The following is a 25,626-nucleotide window of genomic DNA, read 5'->3' on the forward strand; positions in this document are numbered from 1 at the left end:
CGGCCAGAGCGGCGGCTGCGCGCTGCAGAGAAACAGAGGAGGAGGGAGGGAGGTAGATGAAGGGGGACTGAAATGGAATTTCTCAAAAACACAAGGACTCCACTGTAAAGTTAAATATCTTTCAAACTAGAGCTCAAATAAGGATGGGCCCAAAAGCAAAAGTGTAGGGTTTTCCAAAACCTACAAATTTGTTTTAAGGTTCATTAGCAGGAAAGCTAAGGATTTGTAATTAATATAAAACTTAGCAAAGTTTCTAAACTTTATATAAATCCTATTTAAAAACCGCACTACATATACATCCTATGTGTAGTTTCACCTATATTTGCGATTTAAACACAAGTTTTTTGACTTTTGCCAAAACAACCTTTATGTATTTGAATTCCACTTCCCATTCTCACCTATTTAAAACTAAAGGACCTTTATTAAATTATAATTATATAAAACCAACCCTTTTTCTTAGCATTTAAATTTTTAAACATACTTTCACCACATTTTGCACACAACATCATACTAAAATTTAGGGTGTGACAATACTAATTACCTGAGTGTCACAATCAGTGTCAAGTCTTTGCTCAAACTTCCCTGCCACGTGCGGTTTGTCGCTTCAAAGCCTCCAACTTTCCCTTCACACTTGCAACCGGTCCATTGACGCATAGACTTGTCTTGATCTTCTCTATATGTAATGAGTTCCTTCATCACACTGTATGAGCATAGCATCAACACTTAGCCATTTCGCCACCATGGCACATGTTGGTCACACTAGTATCTTTGTGTGGACTAATCACTAGTGTATCTCAACGTAATCACTTATTAGTCCACCTAGGTTGTAACTCAATTACCAAAACCAAACAAGGACCTTTCAATGAGCCATATTCCTACATGAGAGATCATGTGTGGGATTAATTTACTGTGGTAAACTAAATAATATGTGGTGTGTAAATTTATGCAAAATAATGAAGTCAAGATGATTCTTGCAACATAATTTAAGGTATATAGAATTGAATAGTTTAACTATTTTGTTTGTATTCCTGCGGGAATTAATAACGTGATAGTTATATTTTATATAAATTTTATTGTATAGAATATTTTGGATATACACTTTGTAGGTAATCATCATAATATGTAGACCTCTGAGTATGGGCAAGTAACTTGCTGCCTAAAAGCATGGTCTCAGGGCAAATAAATTCTTAAAGAATTTATTGCAGCCGATGCCTAGGTCTCCATACCTTATGTTTTTCCAAAATTCATATTTATATACCTTAGTTTTGATTTTGTATATTACTACATGATGTAGAATATATATCAAGTGCCATATTTGTAAAGATACAAATAAAATAAATAGCACATGAAAAGATTGTTCTAAACAATATTTGCAAAACCAATGTGAGAACTGCGGGTCACATAATATACAATTACTGCGGTAATCATAGTTTCCATATTACATTGGTGCTAACTTTCAAACCTGATGGTCTAGGTATCTATTTACAATATTTATGCAAATCTAGAATAGTCTGAGGACTAAAACAGAACAATCTAGAGCCTCAAATATAAACGTGCAAAACTTGATAGTTTAAAACATGTAAATAGATAAAATTTTGGGGGCCTCATAGCAAGATTGCATGGGAGAGGGGGGCTTGGCGTGGCTTGCTGGCGGTTCGGCTCAGCCTACGGGCGCGCAGGCCTGCTACGGCTCGGTTCGGCCCAAGCTGGCTTGGCTCGGGTCAGCCTGCGGGCGCCCGGCATGGGTTGGCCTGCCGGCGGCCCGTATAAAAGGCGGTGGAGCGGTTAGGGTTTGCCCTAAAATCGCCCCCTTCCCCTTGAGCCGCCGCCGCCGCCTGCCCACTCTAGCGCCACCATCGCCGTGTCTTCCCTCCTCCCCGTGGTCAGTGGAGAAGCCCAGCGTGGTTTGGCTCCATGAGCCGTGCCACACGCCTGGCCGACATTCTGTGGCCGCGACGCGGCTGACGCTGTGGGCGGGCGAGGATGTAGTGGCCAAAGGTAGAGGAGCGACGACCGCTGATGGTGGAGACGTGGGCGCTGCCTAGGGCAGGGAAGAAGCGACCGTCACGGGTGGAGGAGCGGTCGTGGAGGGCGACGCTGCGGGTGGAGGAGCGGGCGTCGTGGGCGCCGTCCTTGGTGGAGGAGAAGCATGCGCCGAGGGCGCTGCGGTTGGCGTTGCTGATGGCGGCTGAGTGGGCACCGCCACCAAGGGCAGCTATACAGGCAAGGATGCGCCGTCGTTGTTGAAGAACGGCGGTGCACCCCGGCGTGCAGCCATTGTTCGATGGTGGAGCTTAGCTGCATCGCCATGGTGTGCCCGACGAAGTCCGAGGCAGCGGTGAATGGAGTTATGGTGGCCTGATGGCCGCTGTAAGGAGGTCCGACCTGTGGGTCGAAGTCGGCGATGCCGGCTGTCGTCATCGCAGCGAAGGGATGACGTACATGGTGACCAGGGAAGCGATTACCACGGCCATGATGTATGCACAAACGATGCCGAGTGTTCCATTGCCGGCCTTGGAGAGGAAAAATAAGGAATCCTCCTTGAGTTGTAAAGAAATGGAGATGAACGGAGTCCATTCTTATTGAAGTTTAGGCCTTGTGGCCTCGTTCCTCTTACTCGTAGTCAGTAGAGAGCAAAGTGCATAATAACGTGTTGAACGTAAAAGTAAGAGAGAAGAGATGGAGCGAATGAATCGTGTATTCCTTTGATGGGGGATCACTGTTTGTATACATGCCCGAGGGGTCAAAGGGCTGAAGGGACACACCCTTTCGAGTTGGCTCTTTCGTGAATAGTAAGCAACTTAATGATATTATTAATCACTAATTGATTAATTAATTACACAAATTAATCACTAATTCTAATTTCTTCGTAAGAACAACCATCATTAGTCGGAAGCCCAACCCATGCATCAGGACTCGTCACGAGAAAGTAGGCATCCCGTGGTGAAGTTTCTTGCATTCCACGTCAGGTCCACGCCATCTCCAACAGTTACAGGGTGTGCCATGTCAACTACTTTCTCCGTTCTAAATTATATCTAGATGCATAACAAAATTTATAAATTTAGAAAAATTAAAATAACTAATAATTTAAAATGGAGGAAGTAAATTTCTATCTATTTCTTAATGACCTTGGTACTCTATGATTCAGATCTTCACAAACTTTTTCTTTTTAAAGAGAACCCGACAGGTTAACTGCCGATCTATGTGTAATGTATTGATAAAAAAAGATGAAATACAGAAAAATAATTATCACAGCACATAAACACAATCAATCCATCAATATCTACGTGGCGAACTTGACCACACAACAACAACCACCACGATAAAAAAAATCGCTGCACCTAAAATAAAAAAACTGTAGATGTTTGGCACCTTGAAGCATCTTGAGTATGTCTATCGAAAAATATCCGTCAGCGGTACCGTAGAGGAACTTCTCGCACCAACGTGTGATCTAATGTCGCTGGAGCCCACGGGTCAGCGGCATGAGCTAGCCCCCTGCAGTAGGCTCATCCGGTCAGTTGCATGAGCTAGCTCCCTGCAGTAGGCTCATCCGGTGAGTGGCATGAGCTAGCCCCCTGCAGGAGGCTCATCGTCGCTGCCGCCGCACCGGTTTAGTTAGCAAGTGAAATGCGATGCTAGACTGTTTGTCGTAGCCGCGTCGCACCCACCTCCAGCCAAGTCACGGCACCGAGCCGCCGCATGGAAGTTGCATGGCCTTGTTTGAGTTGTTTAGGAGATGATTTCACAAGGATTCACATCGTAATTCGTACAGGAGCTGCATGAAAGTTTGCGTTTGGTTCTGCGTAGCCGAGCATGCGCTGCGAACGGAATCCTCCAAACAAGATCAGACAGTGTCGTTCTTTCAGCTCGAGACAGCAATAAATATAAAAAAAATCAGGGAATCTCAGAACTGGAAGACGGACACCGTCAGACCAAAACGGTGGAGCGCAGAGTGGGACCCACCGGCCTCTAATCCCGGTTGGTTATCCAAACCTCGGCGTGCTGACCGCGGAGCCCGTGCCCGCCCCGGCCTCATCCCAAACCCATTACAACTTACCAGTACAGTAGATTATTTATATCTCTCTAATATAAAAAACTGTTCCTTTCTAATGGAAGGTGCTCCAACGTATTACCAATTCCATCGTCAATATTAAAAATTATTTGATGGTCGCCAAAATACACCTCCTTCGTTCTCAAATTTAGGGGATTGCTCCTTCCACTCTATCTATCTATTAATCTGCTATACCAATTACTACTAAAAATATAAAATAAGCTATTAGCAATGGAGACAGAAATGTATACAATAGAGGAGTAACCTGCTGGAGATGGCTCTGAACCCAACCTAAACCCGTGCGCCCGCGCGCTAGGGCCCCACCGGTCAGCGGCACGCAGCGCCACTTGTCCCCTTCCGCCGGGAGTCCCCAAACGGCAACCGCAGCACCCCTCCATGTCGCCCCCTGCTTTTACAATCTCCTCGCAACGGACGGAGCAGTTAGAGAATAAAAACAGAGGGGGCCTCTTTACTCCGTCCGGCCATCCGTGCGGGATCAACGCCAGGCCTGGAGCGGAGCGGGGACGGTGGAGTAGCCCCCCGCCCCAAGTCCGCTCCTCGTTCTCATCGGCTTCGTCTCCCGTGCCCTGGGGCCGCGGCCGGGGTTGCTCCCCGCGCTGCCGAGGCGCTGCAGCCATGCATATGGCGGCAGTGGCGGAGGCGGAGGCAGATCTTGGTGAGTGCGCTGAGCTCGGTTATGCTCCCCCCCCCCCCCCCCAATCCGCTGTTGTACCCGCTTCCTCATTGCCCGTCCTGTTGCGCTTGTTGCTGCAGCCCGCTATTGGCTCATTGTCCAGTGAAATCTGGGTGTCTCGAGTGGGAAAAAAAATGTTCCTTCTTTCACATGCTGTTGGTTTTGTGTTCTCGCAGTTGTTGGTTCACTTGGATTGTTCACTGTGCTGTTCTTGTGCAGCAATCTGTTATTCTCCAGTGATGCTGGGGGCTCTGATTTGGGACTCGGAAAAACCGTTTCTTTTGTTGGCGCGTGCATTGATGGTTGCTGTAAGCCTAACTGATGGATATTCCTTGCTTTTATGGAACAGGGCCTCGGTTGGGGATTTCGCCGGCGACCCCCGACATTGTCCGCAAGCCGGATCAGCAGTCCCGGACGACATGCGCGGATGGCTCGTGCTGCACTACTCTGTTCACCGGTGCAGCGTCGGCACCGGCTGCTGGCTCTGGGAAGGCGGAGAGCGACGGGTTGGCCTCGGCGCCGTCGCCCGTACAGGAGCAGTCTCAGTCCGCAGCGGAGGATTTGGGCGAAGTGGAATGTGCTCCGGTGAGCACGCAGGAATCCGGCACCTTGCCTCCACTGATGGGCGAGTCCTTCTGCAAGGTCGCACAGCAAGAGCAGCAGCAGGAAGAAGGTGTTGCCAGTGTCAGTGATGCTGGTGGTGCGGCTTCTGTCCCTACTCCGGAGAAAGTGGAGCCTACACCTAGGAGGCGGTGGAAGAAGTCGGCCAAGGGGGTTCTCCGGTTCAAGGTGGTGAAAGATAAAGTGATGAAGCCGAAGATGACCGCGAAGACGGCCACACCCCGGAAAGTGAAGAAGGATAAGCGGAAGCGAACACTGGAGGATAGTAGCCAACATGTTGGTGCTGGCAGCTCTAATAGCGCGAGACGCAAGTTGGATTTGGATTCGGATTCATCTCAAAGTAAAACCTGTTTTAGCAGAGCCAAGTTGGTGGATAATTTGAAGTGCCTTGCCAAGAGTCATGGTTTAAGTGTTCAACCAACTCGGCGCACGAGGAGCAAGAGAGGGAGGAAGTGGCAGCTGATGGTGCCTTACCAGGGGACTCTAACTGGTGCATCATCCTCTGCACTCGTTCCACTTTGGGGCTCAGGCCAACTTGATATCGCATGCCATGGAAATCATGGGAAGAAATTGTGGAATAAGGTGTTGGGCCTTACTGAGGAGACACTGCGGGTGTGTGATGTTCTGGCAAAGTGGGATGGGAGTGACAGTGAGAGTTTTGAAGGGTTTGATATTGGCAGCGGACCTTATTGGAATCAAACACGACACATGTTTGAAAAATTAGTGGATATATTCATTGCTGCAGTGCTTGATCTAATGGGTAATGATCCTGGCCCTTTTTATGCCTTCATGTGTGCACATGCAAGAAAGATGATCTTATTACACTTAATAAAAAAGGGATAATCACAAAAGAAATGCTTTCCAATCTGATCTGTCTAAAAAGGTTAGGAAATCTTGCAGTAGTACAGGTTACTCCATGAGCTCAGTTTTTCTCCTTTTTGTCAAAAGTCACTGAAATGCTACTATCCCATCTTGTTTTTTCTTTTGGATTCAATAGGGAAGAAACTGAAAATGATTCCTTGAATGCTTTGTGGACTCGTAATGAATTTCAGAGTTAGTCAATCTCATATTTGGTGAAAAGAAATGAAACTTGATATTTGTTGACTTCAACAAGAAAGAAATTCTTTCAGTGAGACATTAGCTTAATTTGTTGAAATACTTCACTGAGATGCCACTGCTCTATTTCCCTTCCCTTCTTTTAGATTCTGCATTCCTTTTCGAATGCATTTTAGCTTCTGAACTGTGATCAAATTACTGAGAATGAGTGTGCGTACATTGTTTCCGTGCAAACATGCAAGCCTGTACTAAAAACATGTGCATTGGGAGGTCATATGGAGAAGTAAATATGTGCTGCCGGGGTGACAACAGTGATGCCACAGTGTCACAATATAGTCTTTCTTCCGCTGTATTTAGTTATGCGGGATCAAAACAAGCCATAGGATCTTCTGCCTCTATGGAACACAAGAGTATGAATTGAGTTCTAATCCCTTTAATTGCTTTTTATCAGGGCCCAGAAAATTCTCTCCATGGGGAGGATCCGTAATTGATTCTGTGGTTGGTACTTTCCTTACACAAAATGTTGCTGATAATTTATCAAGGTGAAAATAGCAGAGGATCCATAAATATGATTTTAGCCTATTTATATGTTTTCTTCTGGAACTAATTTTCTTTTTTCACTTTCCTACATTTTTCACACCTTATTCATGAAAAACAGCCACGCTTTTATGAACTTAGCAGCAAAGTTTCCTTCAAGGAAGAGATGCCATAAAGCTGAAGATTGTTCAAATACAGCTCCGTCAATAGATGATGTTGATGAAAACTTCAACCAAAATGAAGCATCTGATACTTTTGATTCAGTCGGCTCAGATTTTTATGAATACATTGATTCTGAAGAAGAAGATGGCCATGGTACAGAGATTAAAGGGCATTATGGTGAAGAATACAGTAGACTTATAGAGAGTTTCATTGCTAATCTCAAAGAGAAAGGCATTTCTACTTGGGACAGTGACCTTATGAACTTAGTGAAGGATAAGTCTGGAAATCCAATATGCACTGAAAGAACCTTAAGAAAGTTTATAGCTTCATTGCGACCGGTCCGATCATCTATCTGGAAAGAGTTACGGGAGGAAGCATATGGAAAAGGATACAGTGACAGAAGTCGAACTGGAACAAGTGATGCTGTAGATTGGGAATCGGTACTACACGCACCGATTGCTGAGGTCGCGAAATGCATTGAAGTTAGGGGACAGCATTACATTTTGGCATTGCGTATACAGGTATGTCATTGCAAGTCAAAACTTCCATCTACTTATGTCTAATATGTTTTTCCAATATTTTGTGTCTTGACTTTATTTATAAATATCTTACACCCAAGAAAGGAAGGCACCCATCTTTGAAAAAGTTACATACACAGCATTGGTTGTCCTATTCAAAACGTGTGTAGCCAAATTATATTTCTAAATTTATATGCAATATTTCTGTTGCAGGAATAAGTTTCTAAAAATTTTTCTGATATTTGTGTAGACTGAAAATCTCGAGATGAAAGATTTGTTTCATTTACATGTGTATTTGGAATGAGCTTTGTGTATCAAATGCCTGTTGTGTTACTAGAGATACTTCTAAGCCTCAGATAGATAAAGTTTAGTCTTTTGTTCTGTTCTTTCTGAAGAGAGCCACCATCCTACGCGGCTGTGTTGCAACAGATTTTAATTTTCTTATCAGCAAAAGCAATAATGACATTTCCTCTTTACAATTGAGGCAAAACGCTCTTATGTGCGTGCGCGTGTGCGCATCTATATTTTATGAGAAAGCAGTTGACTGTAATTCCTAATAGCGTACAGTCATTTATGTGCTAAAATTATTTATTTCAACAAAACATGCTTCATCCATTTTTCAGGGCTCTATGCCCACTGAAGCTGATATTGAAATCTTAAAAAAAGAAAGAAAACTCTAGCCTCTCTGATAAGCTGTTGAAGTGTTGGTAGAGCAATTTTATGCCTTCACTACAAAATTTGATGGGATCTATAATTGGCATACAGTTACAAAACATAACTGTTGGAACACAAATTAGAGATTTTTTGGTGCAACATGATTAATTGGAATTGAGGTAGTAGTACCTGTTCAATATTCTGTGAATCTAAATAAATTGACTGAGGTATCCTGTATCATCTACACTAGGCTCCTTATTCAATAGTCAAATGTATTCCTCCATTTCACAACCGGACTAAATGTGTGTGTTTTGACCATGGTGTGATTGAATATTAGCTTTCACTTAATAGGGTTTCTTATTCTTGGTGCTGTTGTCATACTTATCCTTTTTGTTCACTGGATGCAAGTGCTATGGGTATTATTTTTCCATTTCAGGTTTTCCTCATGCATGTAAAGAATGCTCAGGATGGAAGCTTTGACCTGGATTGGTTAAGATATATATCACGTGAAAAAGCCAAGTATGGTTTTGCTCATAGAACATACCCTGCGTATTGCTTCATTACTTTGTTCAATTCTTCGTTCTGACTGTTTTGGAAATGCAAGGAAATATCTATAAAACAAACATTCCTTTTTATTGCATTTGTGCTGTTGAAAAATTGAGCAGCTTTGTTACATATATCTTTTACCACCTAGAGTTTTATTAGGGGAACAGTAGCAGTGAACCTAGTACAACTTAGCAATTGGTTGTCTAAAACTGTGCAAGTACTACTGGAGGAATGTCATGGGCTCATGGCATTTAGCAGGGAACTGCTACCAGGTTATGTACTAAGAAAATCAAACTTGTCCACAACTATATATAATCTACTTACATAATAAAATTCCATCTCAATAATTTACTTATTATTTTTATTTTTCTTGAATTAGAAATTTTCTGCTCAGTATACATGGGATTGGAGAGAAAAGTGCTGACTGCATTCGTCTTTTGTCTCTGAGGCATAAAGCATTCCCAGTAAGTTATATTTTCTGGAACTGTAGAAAATACTGTCAAGCACAAATGCTGACTCTATGCTTATATCAGGTTGATGTCAATGTAGCTCGCATAGTCACAAGGCTAGGATGGGTCAAACTTCAACCATTAAATGGTGCTGAGTTCCATTTAATTAACTCGTAAGATTAGTCTCAGCTGAATTTGTGAATACCATTACAACAATTTTCGGCTTATTTTTTTTCTATTATGAAGCTACCCAATCATGCGCGATGTTCAAAGGTATTTATGGCCTCGGTTGTGCACCATTGATAAGGAAAAACTGTAAGTCCATCATCTTTTGAATATTATTGGCATTTCACTATTACTTTTAGTCTCTTAGCAAATCCATCTTACTATCTGTAAAAAAAATAGGTATGAACTGCACTGTCTTATGATAACTTTTGGAAAGGTATGTGTATATTCTTAAGTGGATAATAAGTTATGTTTATGTTTTAGCTATGAATAGTTTTCAATGCTGGTTGTGGTTGATTGATGCAGGTAATGTGCACAAAAATAAATCCGAACTGCAGTGCCTGCCCTTTCAGTGCAAATTGCAAATATTATAGTAGTTCACTTGCTAGGTAAGTTTCATGCTTTACACTTAATTGATTCTCGAAGTGCACTCTTACGTTACTGTTGTGGTTTGTAGATTCTGTAGTAACTAGTAAGTAATGTATACCATGTAAACTTAAGGAGCATCCATTTAATAACTTTGTATTATTCAGATAAAATTAAATTGGACTAGGTTCTCAAAAAGTAATTACTAAAACGGAAGAAGTCTACATAAGCACCCCAACCTATTTGCAACTAGAATACTTCATCCCCCAAACTATAAAACCGGGTGCTTAACCCCCTCAACTTTGCAAAACCATTTACTTACAAGTTGGGGAAGGAAGGAGCAGCTAGCTCTGGACATGCCTACTTACAAGTGGGCCCCACATGTCAGCCCATGCACTTCAGCGTTTGTATCCATCTCAGCACACCATGTAGCTAAAACCATTATGCAAAACAAGGAGAGGGGGCTAAGTAAACAAGTTTGCAAAGTTGAGGGAGTTAAATACCCGGTTTTATAGTTTGGGGGGTGAAGTAGTCTAGTTGCAATAGGTTGGGGTGCTTATGTAGAAGTATAAGTGAATTGCCCTGCTCTTCCCATTAGCTTAAGTTTTTGGATTGAATTGGTTGGTGCATGCCACTCAATATGGTATCACAGCCAGAGATCTCGAGTTCAAATTCTGACGGGCGCGATTAAATAAAATAATTGCAGCCGACTCCTATTTCCACGTTTGAGACCTAGCGGAGGCTGCACGTGAGGGGGAGTATTGAAGTATAAGTGAATTGCCCTCCTCTTCCCATTAGCTTAAGCTTTTGAGTTGAATTGGTTGGTGCATGCAACTCAATAGTTATCACAATAGCTACAGTGTAAAAGATGGACTCTGAATTATCATAATTGTCAGGTGCATGGGCCTCAAGGAGACCAACCACCCAGTGAACAAAGGCAGCCACAACTTCCTGTTCCCGGGAACATTGTAGCAGGGGTCCACCTCTGATTCACAGTGTAGTGCTCGCCCATTAAGTTATGATAATTGGGAAGTTATTTTCTAGAGTATTGATAGACTTTGTTTTTGCTTTAGATTATTTTAATTTAGTAAAAAAGGTTCACCTTTCCCTCTACTCTTTACATTGTTTTCAGTGTACACCCTTAATTTCGAAACTGTTCAATTTCCTATTCCCGGGAACATTGTAGCACGGGTCCAGCTCTGTTACACAGTGTAGCGCTTGCCCATTGAGTTATGATAATTAGGAAGTTATTTTCTAGAGTATTCAAGATTGTAAGGTCTGGATTACATATATTGCATCCATATAAGGTTACTTTGGGGGTCAAGTCATCCTCCTTGTAAAAGGATAGACAATTTATCAATGTAAGCTAGAAAGAATTAGAGGGGACGACCCCGACATGCAGGGTTAACTCTCGAGCTCCCAAGACCCCGACATGTGCTGGCCTCCAGTTGCCGCACCTTCCCTTGTTCCCCATTTCTTTTCCTGATCCCCTCCAACAACATAGGTCAATGACAAGACATTTATGACTTCTTTAGGGAAAAAAATCCTGCATGATAGACTTTGTTTTTGCTTTAGATTATTTTAGTTTAGTATAAAAGGTTCACCTTTCCCTCTACTCTTTACATTGTTTTCGGTGTACACCCTTAATTTCGAAACCGTTCAATTTCTGTCCCACAAATATCGAAATCAGTGCAAAGAACCCATTCACCCAATTCAAACCAGTATTAGTATCGGGTTGTATTTCTGAATTGCAAAGGTAATTTAGAAACAAAGAACATTGTCTTGCTCATCCTCTCTCTATCCTTAAGGTCCAGTTTTAGGATGTAAACTGGATTTTTTTTTCCTGAAATGAAATACTGAGAGATGATATTTGTTGTTACCAGAAAGTCGCTTCCTCCTCCAGAGAAGCATGAACATGAACACAGAGAACAGCAAGCAAGGATGGTTGCTTCTGGGAGATTTCTTTTATCAAATGATAATTGCATGCCAAGTTCTCACCATATGTATCAACATCAAATTGAAATAAGCAGGACTGCTGAAACACCATCCATCATTCATAACTGTGAGCCAATTGTTGAGATGCCACAAAGCCCAGAATATGAATACGAAGAAGCACCTAATGTGCAAGAAGATTCCTACGAAGATGATCAAGATCTTGAAGATATTATACCAGGAGTACAGTATGATGGTGAGATAGATCTTTGTTCAAGCAAGCATGTGCTCAACAACAGATCTTGGACACCAAACTGCGGAAAGGACTTGGTCATGATCAATCCAAATTCCAGCTTCGGACCAAATAAAAAACTGAAAAATATTGGCCGTCTTAGGACGGAACACAACGCGTAAGTAAATATACTCTCATGGTATAATTTTCTCAGAAATTAGCAGTACCCCACTAAGTTTGTTCAATTGCTACTGTAGATATGTCCTCCCAGATGACCATTTAATCTTGGAAGAGGTGTGCTATATTATGTGATTCTTAACTTTTACGACAATTATGAATTATATTTACTTTTACAGTGACATTGATTAATTTAGTGTCCTACATGCTTGTGTACCAGTTCGAAGAGAGAGTTCGAGAAGATCTATGTCCTTACCTCCTGGTGGTTATTTCGTGTCCTGATGACTACACAGTGACAGGCACTGTTCTGGTGAGCAGCTAATCTTTTGGAAGCTCTAAATTTGTGTAAAATGTGGATGTGATGTACAAGATAGAATAGTTATAAAGGAACATTGTTTTTATTATACAAACCCAAGACTGAACGCTTAGGAATGTCTGAGCTGTGCAGTTCTGTATCAAAACGAAAATGATAGCCGTAGCCAAAAGTTATATACAGTTACTCCCCAACATCCAGCTTCTCTACTGATCCTTGATGGATCAGTCATGGGCATGGATTTGACCCAATCTCTTGGGGTTGGAAGGTACATTAGTTCATTTGTATCCCAATCCAAGGGGATTGGATCTTGTTCCTTCTATCCAAACATGACCTTCAAATCTGTAGAATCATTATGCTGACCTATAATTATTGGAAAACTTTGGCAAATCCTTATTAGATTTTATTGCCATTTTGGATGAAATTAGTCAGAAATGATGCAATCTTAGATAGTTCTAATGACAACAGTGTTCTATCTAAGCTCACCATCAAAGTATTTTTTCCTCGATGTTGCTGATATGAAGATACGATTGAAGTTATTATACCGCCTCCACTTTTTTGTTCCTAACTGTTTGCATACTTGAATATATACAGATACCCTGCCGGACAGCAACTCGAGGGAAGTTTCCGCTGAATGGTACCTACTTCCAAGCAAATGAGGTACCCAACCTTTGATCCAATTATCCAAGCAAATGCCGTACCAGATTGACCAAACACTGGTCCATAACAAACATAACCTTTTTTTGTAGGTTTTTGCAGATCACTCATCTAGTCGTCACCCAATAACTATACCTAGGGAATGCATCGGGATGCTGGATAGAAGCATAGTATACTTCGGTGCATCTATACACTCGATCACAAGAGGTATTGTTTTAGTGCATTATAAGCATGAAAGCATTAATAACTGGTTGCTCACGAGCTGAAATTCTTATCAACCTAGGTCAAACAAGACATGGTATCGAAGAGTGCTTCAAGAAAGGTATAATTGGTTCTGAATGTTTTGGTTTTCTGTTCTTTTATGGCTGGGCCGTTGAGCTTTTTGTTAACTGGCTAACGTAGTCATCTTAAGGCTGTTAGCCCATAAGGTCATAGGTTCAAATCCCAGATTCATAGTGGATGCAAAATCCAATAACTAATCCATCTAACAAACTATGCAAGAAAAATGAGCTTTGCCACTTAGAAATTGCATGCTAAGCTGACATGTCACTTAGAAATAAAAGCAAGGGGGATCATCAGCCAGTTACCGCACATGGGATTGTATAGCACAGACATGCAATTCCTTTTCTGGTCTAATCTTACATGGCAGAACCCCGTGGTGATTTTTCGCAGGATATATCTGTGTACGAGGATTTCATCGGAGGACAAGAACACCAATGCGCCTATGCGGCACACTGCATGCTACCAACACCGTAAAAAAAGAAGCTTTGAAGAAAGAAGCTGTGAAGAAAGAAGGCGAGGAGAAGCTTGCAAAGCGGGCCAGGACGTCACCGGAGGGGAAGACTAAGGAGAAATAGGCACCTTCGGTGAACTAGGACGGTACCTGATGGTCGCTTGACATAGCTGTGTACAAATTGTAGCTGATGAGAATAATGCTTAGCTAGTTCTGTAACCCTGTGTTAGGAGGACAGTACGTATTTTAGTTGTTAGTTATGATGCCTAGGGGTGGGAGCGAATAAATGGTGGAGGTCTCTTGTGTGTCGGCTACTTTATTTCTCTCTCTTTATGCCCTGTACAGCCGAGACTCTGCTTACCTCCATGTTGCTGTTGGATTATCCGTCTTTGAAAGCACCGTGTCTGAAAGATCTACAGCTAGTGAAGAGAAAGAGAGGAAGCCATGTGGCCATAGAGGCTGTACTTCTAATCTTCCCGCAGTAAATACTACTAATTGACTGACGACGACTTGCTAGACTTCAGAGACAACGTGGGATTTTATTTGGTTTAACCGTACTGACATGTGCTAGCTCTAGAAAAGACGACTAGTTGGGCATAGCCTGTGTGGAATTTTCGTTTAATCTGACATCTATTTCATGACGACATTTTCTTCGTTCGCCTCATGATGCGAGCAAACATCCTATCGTATCCATGCAACTTGAACGTGATGATTTCCCGGCATATGGCATTATATATGTTTCTGAAGGTTTTTCTCAGCCATTCATGCATCGTGCTCCAATGGAGAAGTTTACTAGATAACCCACGTTTAGAACTTGGTAATAATGTGCTTTTTCCTACAACAGAACCAATATTGTGTTGGAAAAATTAAATATGGAAATTTACTATATAACCCAAGCTGGGCTATATCATGCATGTGCAATGAACTAACATAGTGAAACAGATGGAGTACCATCACAAAATTATAAACCCTGCAACGTTTTTAAAACATTACTGGGCCGAATACTCTGACTCCCAGTCGCTATCCATGGACATCCCGTGTTACATTCCGTTCAAACCGCACGCATCATTTAACTTTGACCCTGCCCTCTCAGTAGTTCCTAAAAAAATGTCAAGGGATGTCTTGCTCTGCATGCATCAGCACATATATCACAGCTAGTAAAATGGACTTTCGTCCTTTCGGTCAGTACCGGTTAAGTTTTAGCCCGGTACTAAAGTTACTGGACCCATTTTACTACTGGATCTAAATTTAAAAGCCTCTGGAGCCATTTTAGTACCGGGCCAAGATATCGGCCGGTACTAAATGTCGCATTTTAGTACCGGCTAGTGTTTTGCCTGGTAATAAAATGGTCATACCGGTCAATGACACCACCCGGACATTTAGTACCGGCCGATGTCTTGGTCCGGTACTAAATGGTACTCCACGGGTTACTTCAAAATGAATACATCTCCCACCCAATTAAATTTGATGCATAAGTGGGATGGTAGAAGCAATGCATGAGGCCAGATGTCGTGGGTTCGAATCCTCACGACCGCTCACGCGCATTTACGCGTGAAAAATTCGCGTAACTTGTGACTGGGTGTTCCTAATATTTTTTTCCATTATCTTTGGGTGGCGCGTTTAGTACCGGCCATGCGGTACCGGTTGCCACAGCCTGTACGTCTGTGTATTATATATAGACGTAGAATTTTCAATTCAAACAGTTTGAAAAAACTGATATAAAACATTTTGCACCATAAGCAACGTCCACGGGCGTGCAGTGCGCGTCCCTACATAATCAAATTAAACCTTAGAAGCAACGACTTGCCTACTTGTTCAACCCACAAAGGCACCCACAGAAAACCTCACAAGGAACAACCTCGACTCCTTCTCCCTCCTTGCACTCCAAGCAACACCAATCTCTCTCTCTCTCTCTCTCTCTAGTCTCTCTCTCTCTACATATTTGTATGATCATCACCAAACCTCTCTTAGTTACTATTACTTTACAAGCATTACTAGCATACTAGATATATCATGGCACTGGGTGCACTGGTGAATCTAGCGCTGTGCTTCGTATGCTCGTCGGTGGAGCTCGTCGCCGTGCTGCTCCTCCGCGGCCTCGCCCTCCTCGCCGTCTCCGCCGTGCAGCTCCTCAGGCTCCCCGGCCAGGCGGGAAGCGCGGCGCTCGAGGTGACCAAGGGCGCCATCGACGCGGCGGTGGAGCTCGTCTTGGGCGTGGCCTGGGACGTGCTCGCGGCCGTCGTCTCGGCGTTCCTGGACTTCCTGTGGAGCGTGGCCGCGGGCGCCGCGGAGCTCTCGGTGACCGCGGCGACGGAGCTCTTCGAGGCCGCGCAGGACGGCGGCGAGGAGGCCGCCAAGGCCCTCGCGGCGGCGCTGGAGGGCGCGGTGGACGCCGCGGTGGCGGTGGCGACCAGGCTCGTGGAGAGCTACGTGGGCGCGCTTGGGCAAGTCGTGGACAGCCTCAACTCATGAAGCGTCGACGTATTATGTGCATGTCCGTGGCCACACATAGGTACACGGCGCCTTCTCTTCCGACTAGGTATTACCATTGAAGAGCATTTCATCAGGCAGTTTCAGGCTGTGTTTATTTTGACCTCCGATCGTGGTGACAGGTATTATCTTTAGCTATTTTTAAAGCACGTAATGTTTTCACCAAAAATTTTAGTTTAGTCCAACATATTTCACCGATGGTAGACCTGACACATATATAATAAAAATCAAACAACAATACTAACCTAAACGGACTCAAATACAGTGCACAACAAAGTCCGTGTTGAAAAAAATCCATCGTAGAAAAAGTACAGAACCTTCGACCATGGAACGTACGGACATATTTGCTACTATACTATATATATCAAATTTTGGGTATATATATTTGTGTGTATATATAAATTAAATTTTAGCCAAATCTGAAGGATTTGGAGTTCAATCACACATCTGTTGATCAAAATAAACGTGCCTTTAGGGTGAAGTACGGGTACCCCATTGCTGTGTTTTGTCTTGAGTTATGTCCTGGATCGAGTAGCTATGATGAACATTTAAAAGTAATAATCTTTTTCCAAACAAAATGGCAATTTATCTGCTGTGTCTTGCATCATGTTATTAGTATATAGAAACGGAGTAGAATTGTATTATAAATGTACAGTCGACACTAATACGCCAATAACGCTAGTTCGACGTCCATAATTGTTGGACAAACTGTCAGTTCGGAATTCAAATGGCAATTGTATTGGAGAAGGCTGAAAGCTATGTCTCTCCTCGGGTACTTGAGCCAACACGGTTATACTGGGTCAAGTTTGTGCAAATTCCAGCCAATTTCTACCTTGTCACGGCTGACGACATACCCGGTTTAAAAATATAGCGGGGCTTCAGTCTAAGCCCAGCCGAGACACAGACATTTCACAATATCTGCAGGGCACCCTCGCTTCCTTCTCTGGACAACGAGTTGGTTTCCCACTAACTTAATTACTTGGGCATTCCGATCACAACTTGCTGTTGGGGCGTTAACCCTTGTACGTAGGCAGCATCTAGGTTGAAATAGACTAGTTGTAGAATGCGGCACACTACGATTAATGCTTGCACGCAGCCCGTGGATCAAGGTCTGCTCTCCTGTAACTTCCGTCTGATCTTGTACCCAGCGCCACTTCATTATATCTTGTCCCCTTGGAACATCTAATTAAATCAAAGCTTACAACAGTAATCGGGATCCAGTCAGAGCTCTAGTGCAAACAACCTCAAAGGTGTGTGTTAGTTTATCCCCTTCCAGCTTAGCCAAACTACTCGGTTGTGCTTGAGAAACCACTTGATGGGAGGTGGATTTCTAATAATTGGTACCAGAGCCTAAGTTAAATATCTTTTGGATCAATATCTCCATCCGGAAAGCCCGTTAGATCTAGGCATGGCTTGAGGGAGAGCAAGAAGCTAGTCGAGGGCGAAGAAGGTCTCCATGGGAAGGAGGACCAGCGGCTAGAAGACTCAAAGTGGTAGGTGAAGAAGGAGAAGAAGCCGGTTGGTGAAAAAGATGGGGGGGGGAGGGTCATCGTCGGATGGCTCTATAACCTCACGTCGCCACCGGAGGCGTCCCTCCCCTTCCTCGTGTGGCGGCGCTACCGGGATGGGGAGTGGCCAGCCGTTCAGAGGGTGGTGAAGGAGTCGAGTGGCGCAAAGTACCCGATGCTGACAAGATCCAACTACACCCACGGGAGCCTGGTCATGAAGGTGATGCTCCAAGCCAGAACCTCTGGGACACCATCGAGTATGGCGACTCCGACTTCTAAGAAGATTGCATGGCCAGAGAGGTCCTTATCCTCTCAGTGCTGCCAGAGGTAGTGCCGTAGGTGGCCAAGAAGCAGTTGGCTGTAGAAGCATGGGCTGCCATCAAGACGATGTGCGTCGGCAGAAGGGCAGACTCAGCAGCTGCGGAGGGACTTCGAAGCCATGATGTGTCACAGCGGCGAGAAGATGGATGACTTTGCTCTGCGCCTATCCAACCTCGTCATCAACCTGGAGGAGCTAGGTGAGGAGATAGAGGAGCAGCAAGTAGTGGAGAAGCTCCTACGGTCGGTTCCACCTCGGTTCGACCATCTGGTAACATCCATCGAGACGCTGCTGGATATCTCCTCCCTCTAGCTGAAAGAGGTGACTGGGCGTCTGAAGACGCAGGAGGACCGTACGGACCGCGCCGACTCGAATTGCGGCTCGGGCAAGCTGTTGTATGCTGATGCGCTGAGTCGGCGAGATTGTGAGCGGGTGAGGGCTCGTCTAGGTCCGGAGGCAGGAGGAGTCAACGGTGGCGCCCGCCGGCTCCAAAGAAGAAAGAAGTCAACGGCGGTGAGGTGAGGAAGCCGCCGCGCGACGACACCTGCCACAACTGTGGCCATTCTGGCCACTGGGCACGTGAGTGCAAGTAGTCCAAGAAGGGGCAAGCGCACCTGGCCCAGGCAGAAGAAGAGCCGTGCCTATTCATGGCACAAGTCTACATGGAAAACCACTCGGAGGAGCCGCAAACCGAGTTGTTTTCTGTGCAGGAAGTCAAAGAAGTAGTCGAGATGGTCAAGAAGGCGGCTGATGAGCACTCGGGTGACCACGGGGTCGGCCGTGAGCCTGCTCCCCTGCCTGCGATGATGGCTACAATGACGACCTGCATCAAGGAGCCTCGGGCTCAAGCCTACCTCGGAAAGGGCTGGGACGATGAGTTGATGGAAGGGTGGTACCTGGACACAGGGGCCACCAACCACATGACAGGGTGGTGCGATGTCTTCTCCCACCTCGATCGGGCCGTGCGCGGCTCGGTCAAGTTCAGTGACGGGTCGGTCGTGGCCATCCAGGGCTGTGGCACTGTCATCATCTCCAGGAGGAACGGGGAACAGAAGGCCCTAGATGAGGTCTACTACATCCCGAAGCTACGCAACTCCATCATCTCAGTCGGGCAACTTGACGAGATCGGGTCCACGACTCACATCAAAGATGGTGTCTTGCGGATCCGTGATCGTGAGAGCCGGCCGCTGGCAATGGTTCCCCGCAGCGGGAAAAGGCTGTACATGCTGTGACCGGAGGTCGCGAGGCCGGTCTGCCTCACCGCACGCCATGGCGACGATGCTTGGCGGTGGCATGATCGGTTCGGGCATGTCAACTTCGGCACCCTGCAGCAGATGGGATGGAAGAGCATGGTGTGTGGGCTGCCCAGCTAGCTCACGTCGAGCAGCTGTGTGACGTCTGCGTCATCACCAAGCACCCACGCGCCCCCTTCCCCAAGCAGGCCAAGTACAGGGCGGACAAGCCGCTCGAACTCGTACACAGCGACTTGTGCGGCCCCATCAAGCCGACGACTCCAGGAGGCCGACGCTACATCCTGCTGCTGGTAGATGACGCCACGAGGTATATGTGGGCGGCTTTTCTCATAGAGAAGAGCAGCGCGCCGGAATCCATCAAGAAGATCCAGGTGGCTGCGGAGAACAAGTGCGGGAGGAAGCTGAGGGTGTTCTGCACTGACAACAGCGGCGAGTTCATGTAGGCATCCTTCGCCAAGTACTTTGCTGACCAAGGTGTGGAGCGGCACCACTTTGCGCTCCACACGCGCCAAGTACTTTGCTGACCAAGGTGTGGAGCGGCACCAGTCTGCGCCCCATATGCCCCAACAGAACGGCGTGGTGGAGCGGTGCAACCAGTCGGTGGTGGCTATGGTGCATACCTTACTGAAGTAGAGGGGCATGCCGGCCATCTACTAGGTAGAGGCCGTGAGCACGACAGTATTCCTTCTCAACCACTTGTCCACCCGGGCCCTCTCCGACAAGATGCCAGATGAGGCGTGGTATGGAAGCAAGCTGGCAGTCCAGTTCCTACACACCTTTGGGTGCCTGGCGTACATAAGGACCTCAGACATTGTGGCAATCTTGAAGATTGGTTGAATCCAGGCATCTTCATCGGCTACGAGGAAGGAGTCAAGGCCTACAGGGTGTTGGATCCGGTGACACAGCATGTGCGCACAATGCGCGACATTGTGTTTGATGAAGATCCTGGCTGGAGCTAGTCACAGGTGGAAGATGGTAACACCTAAAGATGGCAATGGGTACAAAATATCCGCGTGCCCGTGGATAGCAAACCCGACGGGCGCGGATACAGGTTTGCATTTATGCCCGCGCGCGCGGGCGCGGGTACAACGTTAAACCCGATGAATATCTGCTAACGGGTTTGAAAAAATAATATCCGCATCCGCAAACCCGCCAAACCCGATTTAGCGGCTGACATGTGGGTCCTAAACCGACTTTATTTAGGGTTCATGTTAATGTGTGATGTATCATGTATTTATATATGAGACTAGTTCATTTGTATGCTCAGATTTATTTGTTTCCTTAAATAAATGATGTTTATTTGCTGTTGAAATGTAATGCGTGCTTGATTTCCTAAAGCTTGCGGGTACACGGGTGTGCCCGCGGGTATGCGGATATCCGCGGATAGCGGTTACGGGCGTCATTTCGAGGCCGTGGCGGGTTGCGGGTGCGGGTGTGGGCACGGATTTTAGTACGCGGGTACGGGTTTACAAAGTTAGTATCCGCGCGGATTTTACCCGTTACCATCTATAGTAACACTGGGTGCAACTCCGACTTCATCGTCGAGTACCCGGTGGAAGCTGCAGTGGCTGTAGAGGAGTCAGCTGCCCCTCGAGTACTTCTTCGACTTCTCTTGGTATGTCTCTGAGTACTTCGAGCTCCATTTCGAGTACTTCTAGGGGTGAGGCAACCCTCCACCCCCCCCCCCGGCTGCTTCCCCGACTCCCCCTGCTCCCGCTCGTGCGGCTCTGAGTACTCTGGAGGACACTCCGAGTACTCGTGAGGCCACTCCGAGTATTCGTGAGGCCGCTCCAAGTGCTGATTCACCTTCGAGCGCTGCCCCAAGTTTTTCCGTGACTTGCGGTAGCAATGACTTGCGCCTCAACAACGACCATGATGATGCCCCATTGCGCTATTGCACAATGGAAGACTTGCTTAGTGAGCCACACCTAGGCCTTGAGCAAGTAGAGTTCGAGGAGGCGGAGTTGATGCTCACCAGCACAGGGGAGCCATGCTCCTTTGCTGAGGCGGAGCGGGAGGAAGCCTAGAGGGCGGCAATGCGTGATGAAATCAACTCGGTTGAGTGCAACAATACTTGGGAGTTTGTCAAACTCCCAGCTGGGCACCAGGCCATTGGGCTAAAGTGGGTGTTCAAGCTGAAGCGTGACAAGGTAGGAAAGGTGATCAAGCACAAGGCGCAACTGGTGGGGCGCGGCTTTGTTCAGCAGGCTGGCGTCGATTTTGATGAAGTTTATGCGCCTGTGGCTCGCAAGGAGTTGGTGCGAGTGCTTCTAGCTCTTGCAGGTCAGGAGGGCTGGACTGTCCACCACATGGACGTCAAATCGGCCTTCCTGAATGGAGATCTGAAGGAGGAGGTCTACGTCAAGCAGCCCCCACGGGTTCGTCATCCCAGGGGAGGAAGGAAAGGTGCTGCGACTGCGTAAGACCCTCTATGGCTTACAACAGGCGCTGTGGGTCTGGAATGCGAAGCTTGACTCGACGCTCAAAGCACTCGACTTCAAGCAGAGCATGCACAAGCATGCCATTTACAGGCGGGATGATGGCAAGCATGGGGAGCCACTACTAGATGGTGTCTACGTCGATGATCCGGTGATCACAGGATCATTTGAGCAGGCCATCAACAAGTTCAAGGAGGAGATGAAGGGCCAATTCCAGATAACTGATCTCGGGCTTCTCTCCTTCTACCTTGGCATTGAGGTGCATCAAGAGGGCGGGCACATTACTATGAGCCAAGCATAGTACGCCGCCCAAGTCGTGAAGATTGGCGGGATGGAGGGGTGCCACCCTGCCCAGATGCCCATAGAGGAAAGGCTGCACCTGAGCCGCGACAGCACCATTCCAGAAGTCGACTCCACCGAGTACCGGTGACTAGTCAGAAGCCTCCAGTATCTCCTCCACATGCGACCAGATCTGGCCTTTGCGGTTGGATTTGCTAGTCGTTTCATGAAGAGGCTGACTGAAGAGCATATGAAGGCGGTGAAGCGCATCCTCCGCTACCTCAACGGCACGCTCGACTACGATCTGCTCTACGAGAAGTCGACCGAAACAACTCGGTTGGCTGGCCACAGTGACAGCGACCATGCCGGCGACATCAACAACCGCAAGAGCACCAGCGGCAACCTTTTCTATCTTGGGAAGTGCCCAGTGAGTTGGCAATCACTCAAGCAACGAGTGGTGGCTCTGTCATCATGTGAGGCAGAATATGTTGCAGCTACCGCGGCAGCAACTCAAGCGGTTTGGCTCGCGAGACTACTCGGTGAGCTCATGGGAAGGAAGGCCGAATGCGTGGAGCTCATGATGGACAGCAAGTCGGCACTGGCGCTGAGCAAGAATCCTGTCTTCCACGAGCGAAGTAAGCATATCGAGTTGAGGTACCACTTCATTCGCGACTGCATTGAGAAGGAATTCATTGACGCGACTACATCAACACCAAGGATCAGCTCGCTAACATTCTGATGAAGGCACTCGGGCGAGTAAAGTTTCAGGAGCTGCGATCCAGGATCGGGATGATCCAAGTACCCTCGAACAAGGCACACAAGGCTTAGGGGAAGAATTGTTGGGGCATTAACCCTTATCTGTAGGCAGCATCTAGATTGAAACAGACTAGTCGTAAAATACGGCACACTACTGATTACTGCTTGCATGCAGCTCGTGGACCAAGGTCCGCTCTCTTGTAACTTGCGCCTGGTCTTGTACCCAGTGCCACTTTATTGTACCTTGTCCTCTTAGGATATCTATTTAAATCAAAGCTCACAACAGCAATCGGGATCCAGTCGGAGCCCTAGTGCAAACAACATCAAAGATGTGCGTGAGTTGTGCCTCTCAGGTTAGGTAAACTACTCAGTTGTGTCTGAGAATCCACTCGGTGGGAGGTGGATTTACACTTGCTGCCTGAGGATAGTGCATCTCCAGTCAAAGACAAGAAGGCCATGACAAAAAAAGGCTGGCAGTGCCGCCTTCTGGATCCGGGTGGTCGGTCCTGATGAGCTCCCTGCCAGTATATATGCTCACTATCCTGAAGCCACCCAAATCTTTTGTAAAGGACTTTGACAAGGTCAGACGCCGCTTTCTTTAGGCAGGAAATCAGCAACTGCATGGCGGCAAGTGCAAAGTCAATTGGGCGTGGTTGCACTGTCCCATTGACCATGGGGGACTTGGAATTATTGATTTAGAGATTTTTAGTCGATGTCGAGTCGAGCCTTGCACCTAAGGTGGTTATGGCCGTTTCAGTGGAAGCACCTTGAGAGGCCTTGGAATGGCTTGGAGCTGCCAATCGTTGATACTGATCAGTCTCTCTTTACAGCAGCAACAAAGGTGACTGTCAATAATGGAAAGAAAGCGCGGTTCTGGACGGCAAGTTGGATTTATGGTACTTTGCCGGTGTACTTTTCCCAAATCTCTACAGCCACAGGAAAAGAAAGAACAGAACTATATTGGAAGCAATGACCAATGAACTATTTTGTGCCGGCGGAGACTGATGGGCGCCGAACATGTATCAGCACAAGACTGGGGAAGGTGGAAGAGAATCGTATAGTTTCAAACTTCAATTACTGTCTTCTCTTAAACCATTAATCTATTTTTAAATCAAGATTATTGTTATTTAGAATTAGGACTCCAAGATGAGATCCAACATGAAAATATTTATTTTTATTATTTTTTTAAAAGTTGAACATATATATGCACTGTGCTATTTCAACAATTTTGCAGTATTGCTTCTTCAATATTTCTAAAGCATATTTTTCAACTGTTCAAATTGAATGTTGAAATAGTTTTTTCAATGTGTTGAAATATGTTTCGTGAATTGTTGAATTAAGTTTCACGTATTGTTGAATCAAGGGTTTTAAAATGTTGAATACATGGGTTATTTGTAAAAAAATTATATAGGGTGTTAAATATCATATAATTATCAAAATATTGAGATCTGTTTGACTTGTGTAATCAATTGTGTTAAACTACTGAGTTTAATAACTAGGAAATGCATTAACTAAAAGGGAGGAAGCAACTAATAAAATCTGAAAAAAATGGAAGTGACTCCCATCACTCGAAAATTTTTTCCTATTGTTTCAATCGATTTTTGGATCAATGAAATGATGCCATGTTGCAATGTTGGAAAAAAATGTCACCTGTAAAAGTGGAAAAATTAAATATCTTATTTTATTCACTTGTAGGCTAAATTAGTCATGATGTTAAATTATTTGTTCACTTTGAATAAATTGTTTAACGTTGTAGATAGTGGCAGATCGACCAGGGGGCTGAGGGGGCTCCAGCCCCCTTACCTCCATGAAATCCATGGAGCCCCCCGTAAGCCCAAGGAGGAGGAAGAACAAAGGGAAGATGAGCTCTCCAATATTCAGCTTCTGGATCCGCCCCTGGTTGTAGACTTATTTGTTCCTGAGTTAACTAAATTCTTCATCTTATAAGTTCACCGATAATCTATTGTTATGTCTTTTTAGCCAACTTATTGTTACGTAGTATCTTATGGACTGTAGCAGTGGTAGTTTTTTTCCCACATTGTATTTTATACCTTGGATTAATACTTTTGTTACTACTAGATCATGTGTTGTCTTTATGTACATTGATTTTTTTGGTTTTCACTTTACATTTCTTTCTTCACCAAATCAACTCCAGCTAGCGATGCCCCAATTCCAATCCAGATAACTAGTACATTTATATGTTAGGGCAGCTGCAACGTGTGTTCTAAGCCGGTGCAAAGAGGAGAGAGAAGAAAATAAAGGAGGTGCAATACATTAGAGAGGAGGTGCTAGTCTAGCACCACCTTGCACCTGTTACTTATTTTAGCACCCGGTACTAGCAATATAAAACATTTTATCTTCTCTCTCATCCACTCACCTCTCTTCTTCTCTGACCACCCATACACTTAATGTCCATCCCTTCATACAATTTTTATGTGTTGTGGGGTCCACCTTACTGTGTGCTAAGAAATTTATACACAGAAGATTTTTTTCTAGCAAAGCACCTCTTGAGGTGTCACATGTTTGCACCTTGGCCAAGATTATACATTGGAGTTGCCCTTACGGAAACAGATAAAACCAACTCCAGCTAGGCCTCATGCGCTGTCGCTGATTCTGGTCAAAATCTTAGATAACATTCGTGGCAGGCTCGGCGCCCGCGT

At 45.4% G+C, this 25,626-nt stretch overlaps 2 protein-coding genes across 8 annotated transcripts; both read left to right on the forward strand.

Annotated features, from left to right (window-relative positions):
• Positions 1-4,469: 4,469 nt before the first annotated feature.
• LOC112888374 (protein ROS1-like) lies at positions 4,470-14,426 on the forward strand. 4 transcript variants are annotated; one of them, XR_003227805.1, is made up of 17 exons: positions 4,471-4,727; positions 5,095-6,126; positions 6,874-6,964; positions 7,081-7,642; positions 8,730-8,812; positions 9,219-9,303; positions 9,373-9,461; positions 9,535-9,603; positions 9,694-9,730; positions 9,820-9,902; positions 11,763-12,221; positions 12,301-12,337; positions 12,441-12,530; positions 13,128-13,193; positions 13,293-13,397; positions 13,474-13,512; positions 13,863-13,944. XR_003227805.1 is itself a non-coding variant. In XM_025954584.1 (17 exons), the coding sequence occupies exons 1-17, from the start codon at positions 4,688-4,690 to the stop codon at positions 14,045-14,047; spliced, it is 3,162 nt and encodes a 1,053-aa protein (XP_025810369.1). In that variant the 5' UTR covers positions 4,475-4,687; the 3' UTR covers positions 14,048-14,426. The 4 variants fall into 4 exon arrangements, 1 of the variants encoding a protein (XP_025810369.1); XM_025954584.1 differs by having other exon boundaries at positions 4,475-4,727; positions 13,283-13,397; positions 13,863-14,426; XR_003227806.1 differs by lacking the exon at positions 12,301-12,337 and having other exon boundaries at positions 4,470-4,727; positions 13,283-13,397.
• A 1,432-nt stretch (positions 14,427-15,858) lies between these two features.
• On the forward strand, positions 15,859-25,062 carry LOC112880759. 4 transcript variants are annotated; one of them, XR_003226430.1, is made up of 2 exons: positions 15,859-16,462; positions 24,723-25,062. XR_003226430.1 is itself a non-coding variant. In XM_025945523.1 (2 exons), exon 1 carries the CDS (start codon positions 15,937-15,939, stop codon positions 16,393-16,395), a length of 459 nt encoding a protein of 152 aa, XP_025801308.1. In that variant the 5' UTR covers positions 15,859-15,936; the 3' UTR covers positions 16,396-16,435; positions 24,723-25,062. The 4 variants fall into 4 exon arrangements, 2 of the variants coding, with proteins under 2 accessions (XP_025801308.1, XP_025801314.1); XR_003226431.1 differs by having other exon boundaries at positions 24,727-25,062; XM_025945523.1 differs by having other exon boundaries at positions 15,859-16,435.
• The last annotated feature ends 564 nt before the right edge of the window (positions 25,063-25,626 follow it).

The sequence above is a fragment of the Panicum hallii genome, chromosome 1 (assembly GCF_002211085.1).
Source record: "Panicum hallii strain FIL2 chromosome 1, PHallii_v3.1, whole genome shotgun sequence".
Taxonomy (NCBI): Eukaryota; Viridiplantae; Streptophyta; class Magnoliopsida; order Poales; family Poaceae; genus Panicum; species Panicum hallii.